Source organism: Hippocampus zosterae, chromosome 9 (genome assembly GCF_025434085.1).
Source record: "Hippocampus zosterae strain Florida chromosome 9, ASM2543408v3, whole genome shotgun sequence".
Lineage (NCBI taxonomy): Eukaryota > Metazoa > Chordata > Actinopteri > Syngnathiformes > Syngnathidae > Hippocampus > Hippocampus zosterae.
The window spans coordinates 9,294,525-9,311,939 of NC_067459.1; the positions used below are offsets into that span (position 1 = coordinate 9,294,525).

The 17,415-nt window shown below is 43.7% G+C and overlaps 1 protein-coding gene across 5 annotated transcripts in view; it reads right to left on the bottom strand.

Annotated features, from left to right (window-relative positions):
- Nucleotides 1–261: 261 nt before the first annotated feature.
- eif4g3a (eukaryotic translation initiation factor 4 gamma, 3a) overlaps nt 262–17,415 on the bottom strand; it is a 62,313-nt gene continuing 45,159 nt past the window's right edge. For all 5 annotated transcript variants that reach the window (XM_052077096.1, XM_052077095.1, XM_052077093.1 and 2 more), the window contains 19 exons: nt 16,341–16,496; nt 16,067–16,264; nt 14,782–14,928; nt 13,876–14,112; nt 13,637–13,741; nt 12,499–12,637; nt 11,940–12,052; nt 9,862–9,952; nt 9,621–9,738; nt 8,573–8,817; nt 8,263–8,375; nt 8,009–8,181; nt 6,794–6,919; nt 6,623–6,704; nt 5,711–5,809; nt 5,478–5,624; nt 5,040–5,121; nt 4,826–4,972; nt 262–2,174 (listed from right to left, as the gene is read on the bottom strand). In XM_052077096.1, the coding sequence (XP_051933056.1) occupies nt 1,993–2,174; nt 4,826–4,972; nt 5,040–5,121; nt 5,478–5,624; nt 5,711–5,809; nt 6,623–6,704; nt 6,794–6,919; nt 8,009–8,181; nt 8,263–8,375; nt 8,573–8,817; nt 9,621–9,738; nt 9,862–9,952; nt 11,940–12,052; nt 12,499–12,637; nt 13,637–13,741; nt 13,876–14,112; nt 14,782–14,928; nt 16,067–16,264; nt 16,341–16,496 (2,700 nt within the window). In that variant the 3' untranslated portion in view covers nt 262–1,992. The remainder of the gene's footprint in view (nt 2,175–4,825; nt 4,973–5,039; nt 5,122–5,477; nt 5,625–5,710; nt 5,810–6,622; nt 6,705–6,793; nt 6,920–8,008; nt 8,182–8,262; nt 8,376–8,572; nt 8,818–9,620; nt 9,739–9,861; nt 9,953–11,939; nt 12,053–12,498; nt 12,638–13,636; nt 13,742–13,875; nt 14,113–14,781; nt 14,929–16,066; nt 16,265–16,340; nt 16,497–17,415) is intronic.

Below are 17,415 nucleotides of genomic sequence, written 5' to 3' on the forward strand. Positions count from 1 at the left end.
GCTTTGCACAAACACTCAAAAATCAAAACAAGTGAATTGAAAACACTTCAGTATAACACATTTGCATCAAAAATCTCTAGGTTGTCAAGTTTCCGTGCTCCCAAAGCAAGTGAGTACAGTACATCATGTTCTCCCTAAAAGCCCATCACTTGTCACATCAGGATCTAATTCATGTCATCTAATTAAACCTCCTGCTGTTTGTTTCTTTGATACGCCATATGACGCCATTGTCATAGGTCAATCTGCATGTTAAGTCAAGGATTTTTTTTTTTGTAAATACTTTATTGGAAAATCCTAGAAATGAGATCACCGAGTTTATACCCCCCGGCACCAACCTTTTTTTTTCCACGCCAAGGGGTGAGAAACTGAAAATTGTAGACACTTAATGTTTGTGTGTTAAATTAGCCAAGGCCAAGATTTCATCAGTAACACGTGTCACATGTACAAATTTATAGGTTTTTGGGACAAGTACAGACTGGCCACCCAACCCTCACACATACCCAAGGGTTATACTGTCTTGTAATTGCCTACAGATCAACGTTTTTGTCTAAATGAAGTTCCTCAACTCACTTCAGTTCCATGGCACCAAGAAGCCATTAGATGGTACCAAAGCAATACTCTTTTCGCTTTGACCGAAGCAGACTCCAAACATTTTTCGGTGATATATTTAGTATAGGTCACCTGCACGAACACTTAAAGAGAATGTGTCAAAACTGAACTACAAATAAGCAGGTATTCACTGAGTATACAGATTTTAATCACAAATTGCCTTTTCAGGCACGTCAAAGGCGATTAATTAAAACGTGTCGATAAAATGGATGGGATGGACATTCATTCAGTCATCTTCCGAACCGTTTCATCCTCATTAGGGTCGCGGGGGGTGCTGGAGCCTAACCCAGCTGTCTTCGGGCAGTAGGCGGGGGACACCCCGAATTGGTTGCCAGCCAATCGCAGGGCACACAGAGACAAACAACCATGCACACCTGCACTCACACCTAGGGACAATTTAGAGTGTTCAATCAGCCTGCCATGCATGTTTTTGGAATGTGGGAGGAGCACCCGGAGAAAACCCATGCAGGCCTGGGGAGAACATGCAAACTCCACACAGGGAGGCCCGGAGCTGGAATCAAACCCGGTACCTCTGCACTGTGAAGTCGACGTGCTAACCACTGGACTGCCAGGCCGCCTGAGATGGATTTGTGAACAATTAAGTTTTGAGTGTCTTGCCATGAAATGGCGGAGGGGGGAGGAGGATGAGGTTTGAGAAGACAGACGCATACCGAATAATTTCCAAGTTTTGATTTTTTTTTCTCTCCATCTTTAATATATTTACAAGCTTTTAATGAGCCGTGTAGGGATGAAGTATTACAAGCATTTTTTTCATGAGTGCCCTTACTCCCTTCGTCCTCCCTTTTGGCATTTTGCTGGTTCCGCGTCCACTTTGTTCATCAACTTTGTCCATTTTCCATCGTTCCTTGAACGTGACACGCCAACATGAGCAGCAAAAGCAGAGGCTGAGAGATGCTTTGAATTATTTTGACCACAAGCTTGGCTTCCATTTCACCCCCAAAACAGTTTTGCGCTACTCAGTTTTAATCCAAAGTGTGTAGAATCCAGGGAGGCCATTCTATTCCTTGGTCAAAAATTATTTTGTTATCATATTCTTATTTAATTATATTGTTATTTCTTTTGTTCGGGTTCTTGCTTCCATATTTGCAGTTCTTAAAAAAATAATAAATTAAAGAGTCCAGAACCTATGCTGCTGCTTTTTTTTTTTAAAGTCTCTTCTTAAAAAGTAACAAAAAGAGTAAAGTTAAAATTTAAAACAAAAATATTTTCTATGTATAATACATGTATTTAGTGCTTCCGCCATTGAAATCCAAACTGAAAATGGCGCCATGTTTCTGAACCGTACCGCAAAAAAAGGAATTCCAGCGATCGTGAACAGGTCGCTTGTGTTCAACATTTTGTCAAGTCGGGGATGTACAGGTCTCAGTTGTCCTCCGACTCCTCTTCCGCCTCACGTAGCCACGTGAAAAAGTCCGTCACCGACTTGAGGGCAACGCCTTTGCCCTCCTGCTCTGCCGGATCTTTGCTGGTCTCCCACTTGTTGAATGCATCCTCCGAAATGACGTCCTCGTCATAGAGGCAGTCGAAGAACATCCGCAGGAGGTCTGGCAGATAGCGAAGACAGAACTGTCAGAATTCATTTTGTTATTGGGGTTAAGGAAAGTAATTCGTAATCTGTATTTTCGCAGCTTCACATCACTGAAACAGCATCATAAGGCATATTCTTAGGCGACCTGCCAATGGCCTCAACTGACGCCGTGGCCGTGTCTAACTACATTATCAGTCAATGTTAATGTATACTGCAATAATTGTAAATTTTTACAAAGTGTTAGAAATAAATAAAAAATATATGATTCACTGACTTTCACATTACTCAGAAGGCCACAGCCACCGTCTTACATGTACAAATGCATACATGCATCCATCCATCCATCCATTTTCCGATCCGCTTATCCTCACAAAGGTCGCGGGGGGTGCTGGAACCTATCTCAGCCGTCTTTGGGCAGTAGGTGGGGGATACCCTGAACCGGTTGCCAACCAATTGCAGAGCACACATACACGAACAACCATCCACGCTCACATCCATACCGAGGGACAATTTGGAATGTTCAATCAGCCTGTCATGCATGTTGTTGGAATGTGGGAGAAAACCGGAGTACCCGGAGAAAACCCACGCAGCCCGGGGAGAACATGCAAACTCCACACAGGGAAGCCGGAGCTGGAATTGAACCCAGTACCTCTGCACTGTGAGGTAGATGCGCTAACCACTGGACCACCGGGCCGCTTCCATGCATATAGTGCCATGAAAAAAATATTTGTCCCCCCTCCCGATTTCTGTTTTTTTTTGTTTTTGTTTTTTAAATCTATGACACACAAACGTTTCAAATCCTCAAACCAATTTTAACATCACACAGAGACATCCCAAGGAAATACAAAATGCAGTTTTCAAATGTCAATTCAATTAAGGCACAAAAAAAATCATTCAAAGCTTTCTGACCCTATGTGGAAAAGTAATTACCTCCTTAACATAATGACAGGTTGTGCCACCCTCGGCAGCATGAAGTGAAATGAAGCATTTGCAATGAGTCTTTCACATCGCCCTGGAGGAATTTTGTCCCACTATTCTTTATAGAATTGTTTCAATTCTGCCATATTGGAGAGGTTTCGGGCATGAACTACCTCTTAAAGATCACACCACAGCATCTCAATTGGATTTAAATGCAAAATTTGACATGGCTACTCCAAAACCTTAATTATATATTTTTTTTCTTAGCCATTCAGAGGTAGATTTGCTGATGTATTTCGGATCATTGTCCTGCTGCATCATACAATAGCGCTTGAGTTTGGGGGTACGGACGTTCTCCTTCAGGATTTTCTGGTACACAGCAGAATTTATTGTTCCATCCTGCAGGTGGGGCTCACTGCCGAATGCCTGGTTGACGAGCCTTGACCCGGGGGGTCCAGCCGGGCTCAGCCCGAAGAAGCAACGTGGGTCCTACTTCCCATGGGCTCAGTACATATGAGAGGGGCCAAAGGGGTCGGGTGCAAAGTGAAGTGGGTGGCGGCCAAAGGCGGGGGACCTTGGTGGTTCGATCGCCGGCTGCAGAAGCTAGCTCGAGGGACATGGAATGTCACCTCTCTTGCAGGGAAGCAGCCCAAGGTGGTGTGTGAGGCAGAGAAGTTCCGACTTGACATAGTTGGTCAGACTTGCCTCCACACAGCCTGGGCTCTGGTACCAGTTCTCTCGAGAGGGGTTGGGCTCTCTTCCACTCTGGAGTTGCCCACGGCGAGAGGCCCAGAGCAGGTGTGGGCATACTCTTAGCCCCGCAGCTCAACGTCTGTACAATGGGGTCCACACCAGCGGACGAGAGGGTAGCTTCTGTCCGCCTTTGGGTCGGAGGGACAGATCCTGACTGTTTGTGGCTATGCACCAAACAGCAGTTCAGAGTATCCAACCTTTTTAAAAGTCCTTGGACGATGTGCTGGAGACCGCTCCCTCTGGGGTGTCCCTCATTCTGCTGGAGGAATTTAATACCCACGTGGGCAATCACAGTGAGAACTGGAAGAGCTTGATGGGGGAGCCCCCGATCAGAACTCGGTGGTGTTTTGTTATTGGACTTCTGTGCTCGTCACGGATTGTCCATAATGAACACCAAATTCAAACATAAGGGTGTCCAGATGTGGACTTGGCAGGACACCTTTGGCCGCAGTTCGATGATTTGACTTTGTGGGAGTATCATCGGAATTAATGCCGAAGATGCCGGACCGAACTGGCAGACCCAAATGTATTGTGAGGGTTTGTTGGGAGCATCTGGCAGAATCCCCGGTCAGAAGGAGTTTAAACTTGCACCTCCGGATACACACACGCACGCGCGGCTATGCCCCGCCATAAACATACACATTAGCAACTTGGGTTAGCACTCATGAGGGAGAGGGAAAAAAGTGCAAAAGGATTGAAGGGAAAGCTGTGGCACTGAAGCGAAATTGTTGATGTTGAATCGACCTGTTTTTCAAAAAATGTTCCACCCCTAATATACATGAGTGTTCAGAGTGTTCACGGAATAGATTTAACTTGTATTTGAAGGAAAGGTGGTAGTTAGTGGAAAAACTTTGTAAGTCAGTGGGTGAAGACGTTAATAAATTAAGAGACACTTAGTCTGAGGATGACAGAAGTCAAGGTAAACTAAAGAGCACGAGCTAAAGTAACCTGTTAGGCGGACACTTGCAGCATCCCAAGTGACGATGGAGCACTTACTGGGAGGCTGATCGAGGGAGACTATCAGCGTCTGAAGTGCATAAAGTGCTTGCAGCTGTCGCTCAGTGTCTGAGTTAAGGTACTTGAGTAATACGGGGAGCCTCCTCTTGATGATGGCTGTGTCTACTTGACAGTTGGTGCCAATGTCTGCCAAATAAGGAAGAGTGAGTGAGTAAGTGAGTGAGTGTGTGAAGAAATATAAGACTGGGTTTACCTTTCACCGCTGCCTTGCACACGGCTGTCATCAGCGCCCTCAAGAAGGGTGACGAGCTCATCTGATGTTCATCCAGGTTTGCCTGGGTGGCACGTAAAGCAGAAATAAGTGTAATGTGTTCTTAAACACTGCATAATACTTCACAAACATACATCAGTGATTCCCACCCACTGTGCCGTCACATATTAGTGTGCAGTGAAGATTAACAGATGTGTTATGGGAAATGACCTCATCTCACCCAATTGATCTAGAAATAATTCTTAACCACAATAATGTATCTCGGTTCATCTAGGCAAAACCATTAAATGCTCCTCCACTAACCTGTCACCTGTTGCTGTTTATACAACAAAATAACAGGTAACAGTTCCCAAATTCCACACAAGTTATGTATATTTGCGAGTAGCTCCCCTTAAGAACTCTGTGAGGGACGCTCCATACCTCCACCCAGTCAAAGATCTGCTCATCGCTGGCCATGTCCGCCAGCAGGAGTCTCTCCAGCTGCTGGCTTAGCTCCTCAGCGGACAGAGTCTTTTTGGCAAAAGCTGTTCCAGGGTCCGTAGGGTCCGACAGGATGAATTCCAGCTTCTGTTTGCACGAGGTCAGTGTCAGTGCAACAAAGATAATTCTGTTGACCGCAGCCATGTGATGGTCACAGAAGCGGGTGGGGGTACCTGTTGTGAGAGAAAGGCCTGGGCATCTTCTCCCTCCGGCAAGAAGTCAGACCAGCTGAGGTCAGATGCCCTCCACAGAGAACCCACAGCTCTATGGCTCTGAGGAGACAACCGGAATGCATTATGGATCAATTATTGAACAAAAAGGAAAAATATGAGTATAAATCACACAGACGAGCTGCTGTTAATAAAACCACGCGATAACAATTGGATTCATTGTAATACATCAATAACAAATTTCATCTCTAAAACAGTACTTATTTTGCCTTAAATCATTTCCTCTAATACAGACTGTGCTCAAACTACTTGCTTTTCACCCCCATCAGGCAGGGTTGCCCAACCAGTCGATCGTGATGACCGGTTGTGTGTGTCTATTATTCTGAGATATTTATGTGTTCGTGTGCATTGCACCCGAAGTATCCTACCAGCTTCACTTTCACAAAAAAGAATTTTTAAAAAATTAAATAAAAAAGCAGGTCACCTTTAACCTACGGTCACGCGTGACCTCCATCATCGGAATTTGTTAGCAGTCAGCAGTCTGCAATTGCAGCTTGCGATCAGAGCTGTTGTGATAGTTTTGTTTGAATAAAATTATTTCATTCACGCCCCGCCTTTTTTTCCAGAATGATAACGTGACGATGACGAGCTAAACGTGGCTCTTTAATGGCGAAAATATGACGTGACTTATGTGAATTTTCATTGACAAGACGAGACTGGACGAAATTGTTAGCGTGTGGTCTGTCAGACGTTCAAAATGCACATCAAGCGTGATACAAAATGGATGGATGTAATCTGTTAATAAAATCCCCCAATAAAGACCCCCCACATCTGCAGTATCTGTCTTTCATACAGTTATATTTGTCCGCATGCACCAGCAAGCAGGTTTAAACATCAGATGAAAATGTCGCTTACCATTTGTTTGCATAGTATGTGCAGTATTTGAGATATGAGAATGCCTGCTCTTCCCACAGCTAACAACGGTTTGCGTAATTCACTGTGGACACAAAAGCATTTTCAAAACCACTGTGTTCAACTACGGCACATTGATTCTTCTCATCAAACCGCAGGGGTGGCACTCAGTACCTGAAGAGCTCCCTCATCGAGAAACATCCGTCCTTTAGCATGGGGGTTAGTAGCTGCGCCAGGTACAGCCAGATATGCGGAATGTCGATAGCCATATCATCCGCCTGCTCCAGAATGTCAGCAAACCTGAAAGCACAAAGCGAGCGCGAAAAATTGTAGACCTTCTCCAACTTTAAAAGCTACGAATAATCAGCTGTCAATGTGCAAATTCAACAATATCAATGGTGTCCAACAGTTTTTCTCATCTAAGTAAATGTTGAACCTGTTCAAAATATGATGGTGACAAAAAAATTAAATTCACACCAGGTACTAACATGACAGTCACACACTGACTACTGAGCGAACTAAATTTCCCGCAGCGCTGATTGGACAAGCAATGTCATGTGATCATCCACAGCCAGTGATGGCCAAGTGGACGGGTCATAACTAATTGACATGTTGAGTCGGCTGTGTCTTATCTTCCATGGCAGAGGCTCCGTCGAACCCCTGAGACTGATTCACCGAACCCCTAAGGTTCGATCGAACCCAGGTTAAGAACCTGTCTTGACCATTTTGCAGTGAGCTATTTCACCAAATATAAATTTAATCTTAAAATTCACAATTCTTGTGTAAAAAGCATAAGACATTAAAAAAATGTTCCTTTAGCAGCTAGCATTTTAGCATGAACAGAATATTACACAATATTGCAGCAGGTTCATGGCTGTGCATTTATGAGCTCAGACCAGCTAAGAAGGAATAAGACAAATATTCCATATTACAAGTATCAGAATTTTGTGTGTGTGTTTTTGGAAATCACTCGATGTGTGACAGGTGTACACTCTGTGATTCTGTAAGATTTGGCAGCTCTGCATTTAGCCACATAAACACCAGGCCATTCAGTTTTACTCTTCAGTGTGTTCATTTGAGGGACAAAATGCACATTTTACGTTGAAGTGATGCCAAACCACTTATTTCGAGCCTTGATATATACGGTTGGTTCTCAAAAAGTGTGGCCCAGCCTGATGGTCAAATGTCGAATGACGGACTGGCAAAATGTTGTAAATTGCCCACCTCAGGGGTGGGGTTTAAGTAGTTAGCTTGGTATAAGCTCTTTGGGTCGGTACGTACCTAAGAGGTTAGATAGGCAATTGGGTAGGAAAGTAGGCAGGTCCCATTATTTTCATTCTAAGCCTGTACAGTGTGCATCATGAGTGTAAGGGATACCGACAGACTGACCCTTTGTAGAACTGGTCTTTTGGCAGTACTCTCTCTTGCACCAGCTGAAAGAAGAGCAGTCCCATGTGATCCCGTGTGATCTGACTGCGCTCCAGCGTTGACTCCACTCCGACGCGCACAAAGGTGTGCAACTGCGGGGCTGAAACCAGCTCGTCCACACACTGAACAGCCTCCTGCAGGGGGCGGGATACCACAACGGTCAAGTCAATGGACGACTGAAAGAGGGGGATTAGAAGTCCAGTGAATCTCAGAACCTTGTAATCGATAATGTGGAGAAACTCGTCAATGATGGACTTGTACTTCCTCTCCATGTCCTCTTCAGACAGGACCAGCCTCTCTGGTGTCTGTGCCACTGGCTCAGGTTTAACTGATAGGGTATTGTCACATCAGTGTCAGTATGAGGCGATTTGGGTTTTATTATTATGATTATTATTATTAACTCATTCGGTACCAGCCAATTCTAGACCAAGTCTGAAAAGACGTTTAAAAACGTCATTGGGAGTGAATGAGTTAATAATAATAATTTTACACTATTATGGTTGCTATTTGATTGACCTTTCTTACCAGGCTCTCTGGTCCTGCCAATCTCTGGTTCTGGTTCCGGCTTATCTTCTGTGATACTCGGTCTGCGGGCCTTGACAGCCTCGCTCTCCCGCTCCCTCCGTGTCTCTTCCAGAGGATGGCTATGTCGCAGCTCCTTGGAAGTGTCGTCCCTGTTGTAAGACGCAAGCCTCGGCGAAGATGACAACAATGGCGTCGTGTGGACCTGTGGCTTTTCACTGCACTCCCGCACTGTGCTGCTACGATAGCTGGACATGAACAGATAACATGGCAAACTGTAGTTGGAGGATTTACAGTAGTCTTGGTATCAGATATATTCAAATTAATGATAACAAATAAATGCAACTTTTGTTTTTGCTTCCATTTTTTCTGAACTTTCTTACCATTTGTTCATGAAAGCAATTTAACATGCACCCGCAGCTGCGTCTATCCTTTGAGCACTTGCGAAGAATTACGTTCTAACTAAATGTGGCAGCTTTTATCAAATTAGCCAACAACAATACTTTGCGTTGGCGATCATAGGCAGACTGTTGTGGTACGCAGGTTCCGCTTTACAGTAGACAAATTGCACTTTGTAATCTTTTTTTAAATGTAAAAATGAGCCTAAACTTTGGGCATTCTTATACTGAATCTTTCCTTCTGCCTTGCATCATTTCAGCCACACAAATTGTACTGCTTCACTACTCTTTTTAATGAGGTGATGTTTGAGTGTTTTTATTACAATATGTAACTCAGCAGTCAACAATGACAGACTTCTCAATCGATGTTGTAGAGTCTACCTCCACGAGTTTGCAGAGGTCAAGATTCCATCAGTACTGATGGAAGGTCTGCCAGTGAAGGAAGCTATTTTGTTGGCAATGACGCAAAACTTCTCAAAACTGACTGAGTCAGTATATTGGATTTGACAGTCTTGAAGTAATAACAGACAGTCGATGACCGACAGATGGCCCGGCCACCAACAAATGACGTATTGGCAATATTTAGTGACGTACTCAGCTCTGCCAGTATGTATATGCACCCACCTGTGTGTGTGGTTCAATTGTTCGCTCACCTTACGAGATTTCTCTTAGAATCAAAGTCTGAATTCTGTGGAGGATTCAAAGCGGCTTGTTGAGACGAGAGTGTCAACTGCAGTGCAGAGTAGTGGTTGCTGCCACTCCTTGAAAGTTCTGAAAGAGGGGAGGGGGGAAAAAGGTTGAGAACATGAATGAATCTAGTCATTATTCATCACATAATAAAATATATTCAGAGAGACAGAGATGATATTGGAAATCGAAGCGTAAGAATCAGACCTGGGTCGCTGGCCTTGGCTCCGCCGCTGCTGCCCTTCACCCACGTGACTTGAGCCCGTGGGCCAAGCTGGATCTTCTCATCCATCTGAGGCTGCAAGGAGAAGTGAGAGAGAGAGAGAGTGTGAGAGAGAGTGAGAGAGAGAGAGAGAGAGAGAGAGAGAGAGAGAGAGAGAGAGAGAGAGAGAGAGAGAGAGAGAGAGAGAGAGAGAGAGAGAGAGAGAGAGAAAGAGAGAGAGAGAGAGACGCGCACACACACACACACACACACACACACACAGAGTGATGATGCCAACCCAAGTAAGACTTTAATTTACAGGACAATGATTTGTCTGTGTTGAATTCAAAACATTTTGATTATGATCTGAAGATAGAGCCCGTGTGTGTGTGTGTGTGTGTGTGTGTGTGTGTCTGTTTATGCTGCCATAGTGCAAATGCCAATGGTACCAGTTAAAAGCCAAACAAATTGAAATTGTGTTACTTAAAACATGCAGTGTAAAGTCAGCCATTATACAATAAGAACACTCAGATGCCAACAAATCCAGTATCACACGTTGTCCTGCATGAACAGGGCAACATAAATTGAGGGCCTGAGACGTTCGAACTCTAACATATTCAGTCTCCACCAGGAGGAGCCCTGGAAATACTAACTGGACAGAGTTCCACATGATCATCTAGTAGGGGGAGATGCTGGTGAATCAGAGGAGGACTTGGCCCATATTGAATCGCCTTTTTTATTATTCCTGATTGGTCCATTTCTTAGTAGTTCACTGTGTTATTTAATTTTATTCTACATTTGTTGTACAGAACAATGAAACCGTTTGAAATTAATATTGATTAGGAAAGGACAGAGCCGACTCTTCCTACTCAGGAAACTGAGGTCTTTTGGGGTTCAGCGGTCACTCCTTAAGACTTTCTATACCTCGGTGGTGGCCTCGGCCATCCATTATGGCATTGTCTGTTGAGCAGGCAGCATCTCGGCCCAGGACAGAAAGAGACTGGAGCGACTGGTCAGGAGGGCCAGTTCTGTCCTGGGCTGCTTCCTGGACACTCTGGAGGAGGATGCTAGCTAAGCTAAACGCTATGATGGACAGTCCCTCCCACGCCCTCCAGCCTGCCCTGACAGCACTAGGTAGCTCCTTCAGCCAGAGACTGTTACACCCGCGCTGCAAGAAGGAGAGATACCGCCACTCGTTTCTATCGACTGCTGTCAGGCTGCTGAATAAAAAATAAAATTATGCCACATTCCAAAAACATGCGTGGCAGGCTGATTGAACATTCTAAATTGTCCTTAGGTGTGAGTGTGAGCGCGGATGGTTGTTCGTCTCTGTGTGCCCTGCGATTGGCTGGCAACCGATTCAGGGTGTCCCCCGCCTACTGCCCGAAGACAGCTGGGATAGGCTCCAGCACCCCCCGCGACCCTAGTGAGGATCAAGCGGCTCGGAAGATGAATGAATGAATGAATGAATGATGTGAAAAACAATTGTAATTAGCACAGCCACCTTATCTATATCTATATTTATATTGCACTTAATTGAACGGTGTACATTTATTTTGTGAATGCAAGCACTTTGTTTTTCTTCTTTTTACCCACAATCTTGCTGCTGTAGACTGTAAATTTCCCCAGTGTGGGACAAATAAAGGATATCTTAATCTTAAATGAATGAAAAAACAAACAATGCTAACAAAATGAACTGTCTATTTAAAAGCTATGAAAAAAATGGTTGTCGCTCTACGAGCTGCCTCAACTGGTCTGTGACACAAAAAATATTGGGTACCGCTGCTTTACATGATATAGAACATAGGTGTCAAACTCAGGTCCTGGAGGGCCGCTGTCCTGCATGTTTTCGAAGTCCCTCTGTTGAATGAACAGGTTCAATATCAGGCTTCCGCAGACCTTGCTGATAATATCATTTGAATCAGGTGTATTGCAACAGGGAGACTTGGAAAACATGCAGGACAGCAGCCCTCCAGGACCGGAGTTTGACACCTGTGATATAGAATGTCACCAAATCAAGCCAACAACAGTAGCAGCAGCAGCTCATAAATCCCAGAGTAGTGACATTGCAGTGGTAGTTCACCTTGGAGATCTTTGGGATCTTATTAGGGTCAATGGTCCTGCTGTTCTTGTTCACGGGCACAGTATTCCAGGTCTCTTCTCTGGGCATGCGCGGCTCTCTCTGCTCTCGCAGATCTATGCAACAAAATGTTACGCATCCACCATGACATTCAAGGGGTTAGACCACAGGTGTTACGCAACTCAAGATCTGGGTCCCAGATCCAGCCCGCCACATCATTTTATGTGGCGTACAAAAGCAAGTCATTTTTTGAGCGAGGATGGCGCTGTACGATCGGCGTCAAGTATCAAACATGTTTAACAATTTCAGAGCTCGTGTGTCGGGCACAGGAGGCAACCACACACAGCTGTATTCAGGGCACATGCGGTCCTCGTATGCCAAACACAGCGCAACCTGTCAGTAGACAGTATTTCAGAGGCTCTTCTGGAGGACAAATTACTTACTAGCAGCTATGAAACAAAACATTTGGGGGAAGGAATGGGGGGGGTTGTTTGCAGGCTTCATTGCCATGCAAATGTAGCTGGAAGCCATATATGGAGTGTTAGCAGGGAGGGGGGCTGACCTCCTCGTCGCTTGTTCTCCTTGGAGAGCAGTTGCTGGTGCACTTTTCTCTGCTCTTCCTGCTCTTCAATTTTGGCCTCCTTGTGGATTTGCTCAATCGTTTTGGGCCCCTGGTCTGCTCTTCTGGACACCCAGTTGTGCTGCAGAGGGATCAATAGCGGCAGTGTGAGGTTTTGTGGTCTCAAACTGCATGGCAGTACTTTTAATTTAGGGATGTTTTTAGTTTCAAAAAGAATTGAGATGCTCCTTAATATGGCAGCGTGAGAACAACCTCTGGTCAGATTAACATCCGGTCTCATTTTTCCAAAAATTGATTGGATGACAGAAATTTTAAGTGCGTGAGTACCAAAAAAAAAAATCTGTATTTATTAAACATGCGGACATCTGTCATACGTACAACCAATAAGGAATGCGTCTTGATAAATCCCACCTGTTCAAAATTGCCACTCTCACACACGCCTACCCTCGTTTGCATGAGCGTCTCTTATTGACCATATATAGTATCAGCAATCCCTTTAAGAAATCCAAAAGCATGGCTAATAGGGCAAAGAGAATATCAGAGACAGACATCAGCCGGGTTTACATGTAGAGTTTTCTGATTTAAATAATTTAGAATGATGATTTTCAGTCACCTGTTTTCATGTGACGCGATCTTTTCCAATGTGCTCTTTTCTGTTGATCAGATCAGCCATGTTACAGCCATGTGACATGTGGAAATCGATGTAAACATCTCTTGATTTATCAAGGAGTTTATTTATCAACCCTCGTAGTTGGGATAGTTTTACCACTTTTATTAAAACAACATCTTGATAAGAACAAGTTCTCTTGTCACAGACGAGCTCTGGTGATTTTAAAGTGTGTATTCGACGGCTTCGCTTTTCTGATTGAACAGTTTACATGACGCTCATTCGGATTGCCAAATGGAATATACCACCCCTTTGAATCTGATAATTGTTTTTTTTGCAGAGTGAGAGCAAATCTAATACTTTTTAAATTGATATATTGGCTAGCCTTACTGATTAGTAAGATACTGAGAAGTAAATAAATAAAAAGTTTAAAAAAGTAAATAACTACTGTTTGGAACAATTAATGCAAATGTCTGTTAAAAAAACACTCATAGGCCAAGTCCACCAACTCACCAATCTCTGGTCAATGACATCCTGCAACATAAAGCGTATCCGAGATGACGTCTTCCTCTCCTTCACAATTTTTTCCATCTGATTGAAATATTGATCCATTCGAGGCTGAGTAGAGGATGAAATTAAACAAGAAAAGAGCTGATGATTCAAAAATGTAGGGGGATAGGTTTCTCTGTGACTCCTTCAACAGGTTCATTTCACATGTTTGCAGACAGACACAATGTTATCATGGGGCTCACCTTGGCTTTTTCAAAGTCAAGGTCTTTGCCGATGGTGGTGAGCAACCTGCACAGGCACTCAAGAGATTCTTCGTCGTGGTTCTTCAGCAGCTTGACCACGCAGTCATGCATGATGGCCTCCGTCAGCATCTTGAGCTTGAATAGCTCCCCGATGAACTTGATGTTGCCAATGGACCGCCGCCGTGCCTTGTCCTTGGCCTCCTCTAACTCCTCCTGAAGTCGCTCACGCTCCGTGGACTGCAGGGACATGACAAAGAAATATACATAAATAAAATGTAGAAATAATAAATGTATAAAATCAAACACACAGTGAATGATTCTCAAAGAATTTTTGAGAATCTATAATAAAGCTCTAACAAATATTGGCGAACTAATGAGCCAATTGAATTTCCAGAGGCAATGTGGCTGATGGGTTAATATCCGGCCTTTTTCTGTGGAGTTTGTATTTTCTACCCAAGGAGTGCTGACCCTTTTTTGACCAAAGATCTACTTTTCAAGCAACCAACCTCCCGCGATTGACCCATTACCGCATGTGCACACATACATACACACGTGATCGACTTGGGACCAGTCCCGATCATGATTGACATCTTCGGCACCCCTGTTGTAGCTGCACCTGCTTGGTTTCCTCCCACATTAAGAAAATATGTATTTGTCGGTGAATTCAACACTCTAAATTGAATGAGCATGTTTAGTTGTGTCCTGCAATTTGACTGGCAACCGATTCAGGGTGTACACCCCATCTTGCCAAAGGATATATAGGGCACCCGCGACATTGGCAAGGATAAAACAGTTCCTAGAATGAGTGAATGAATGAATGATGGATGGATGATTTCCCACAGCACAAGTGTGATCTCTCATGACACAGATTGAAAAATCAGTAGCCTAAAAAAAATGTCTGTATACCGAATCGGCAGAGTCCAGCTCTTTCTGCTTCTTCTCAAACACCACGTCGTCCACTTTGTCCTTCTCAAACTCCTTCTGGCAGCGGTGGAGCAGCAGTTTGCGAAAGTTGACTGTGTTGTTGGGCTTGTCTGCTATTTGCACTCTGAGCTGTACCGTACAACACAGACAGACAGTTTAAATAGAAAAAGAGACCGTGGATATTTAGCATTTGCACAAAATAATGTTTGTTGAATGATCTATTTACACTTGATTGTGAGCAGAACAATGCAAAAATTGCACGTTTGACGGCAGCTTTTTTTTGGGGTTCAAATTAAATTGATTTTTGTTATATGTTCTCAGTGAGTAATACATCAATGGTAATGACAAATTGCATGAGGTACAAACAGGTGGACCTTGGTTTCTATTCGTACTGCAATGGCTTTAACTCGTATTTAGGGTTGTCCTGACCACATTACGTGATCAATCTCAGGGCAGATCAGATCAGGTGATTTGCAGATGATTGCATTGGTTGGAAACGATTAGATTTTTACAAGTTCTTAATTTTTAAAGGGATATGTCAGATATGTATGCCTTATGCAGTGGTAAAATATTTTGTCTTGAATTATAATTTGAAAACAATTATTTTTCATGCACATGTCATGACTTTAAAAACAAGGTTGAAAATAATATTGCTGGCCGCCATGTTCATTGAACACGTCACTAGATAACTTTGGACTAGACTGCACAATGATATGACACACACCGCTATGCAAGATCAAATGCGTTAATCCAGAAAAACAGTGACCTCCTATCTTGCACGCATGATGAAGAGAGTGCTGTAATGGAGTCTCAGTGGCTTAATTTATGAGTGTTCGCCTAATGGACATTATGAACAACCAATAAGCCGCAGCCTGAGCCTGATAACGAAGGCTTGACAGGATGCACAGATCTTCCCTCTGTCAGCCAGACTCATCTCCCGTCTTGGCTCGTTAAAAACACTTGGCACGGTGATGGTTTTAATGTCATCTGCGCGGTGTGTCCCCGGTCAAACTGTAGATGACTTCTCTTCGCTAAAATGTTCACTGCACATGCACGCATGCCTGCCTGTTGTGATGCATGTCCGGGGCTCGACAAAACTTGCTTCAATACACTTTGTAAAAATTTGGGAATAACATGCTGCTATCTTGTTTGCTGTTTCCACATATTATTTTGATGCTGTATGCAATGTATGTAACCTTGAAAAGTCATATGTTTAGATAGCTGTTTTGAATCCGATTAGTTCTTCGATTAATCGTTACAGCTTTACCTCAGCAAGGCACCGACACATGTTTCCATAGGCAACAGAGAAGCTGGGCTCATCAATGGCTTTCTCGAAGACGAGATCAATCACTCCCTTCAGTCGTTCTTCCGTGTCGATGGTCAGGTCTGTCACCTGCTTCATCAACTGGCTGAACTTCTGAGGCGTGAGCTTGTTCAGGATGCTGCGCACCTTCCTGAATAGCTCCTGAAGGAGACAGGACCCCACCAAAACAAATGCAGCAATTATACCTGGATATGGTCTGTAAAATACACTTTCCTACCTGTGTCCTCAACATCTCTGGGTCGTCCACTACACACTCCCGCTTGGAGCCCGGCCTCCAGGCGTTCTCTGCCTTTTGCAGTTTAACTTCATCGCTCATTGGCACGTTCATGATGATCTTCCTAGGAGGAGGCCGCCGCGTGCCCATGTTCATTAGCTGTGCGGGAAGACAGGAAGTCAACACAGACATTGTGAAAATGTGATGAAAATACGGACTGTAGTATCTGTGTTCATGCATGCGTCTAAAAGAGGCGGGGCCAGGTGGGGCGGGCTGTTACATTGACATGTCTGCGTGTGAGTGTCTGGGTGAAAGCTGTGGCTCATAGCAGCTCCTGTGTGAGTGTGCTCGTTGAGTTTGTGTTTTACTTTGGTTCCTGTGCTGAACAAAAATGGCTGAACATTACAGTGCATAGCGCATACTGTAAAACAAATTCAAATTGATCACTGAATCAAATGCAATTTTACAAGGAAAATTACAAATATTGATGCAAATGGTGAATAACAGAGCTAATGAGATAATATTCACTGGGCCTTATTTTGTTTACATCTGTGGGTAAAGGTCAAATTGGCCAATAGATTTTTACCGTTACTGACAAACCAAACCACAAGGTTAATAAGCAAGACCGCTCATAACTGAAAATATAAAAAATGTGTAGTTTTTGACACTTATTTAAATCTGCGAGACTTAATGTCCTGCTGTTTCGGTTAACAAGAGCTTTAGTGTTGGATCATCAGTAAGATGCGTGTGTGAAATGACTAAGACTACTACCAAAAACGTCAGAAATCTGTTTGAGAGAGACATTTATTTGTATGGACTACTTGTGTCTATTAGTTATGTGTTGTTATATTAGCGTAGTTTGTTACTTTATGTTAACGGTTCTCTCAAGCACTTTGTGCCAGCTGCAGCTGTTGTGAAAGCGGCATATAAATAAAGCTGTATTATATTGTATTCGGTGGGCAGCAACTAATTAAAGAAGACATAAGAGTTCTGTCAAATTTCCAAGACTGATGTCACAAAGCGTATATTTTCAACACAAACTAGAAAATACAGGTTTCTCCACCTGGCAGATGATCAC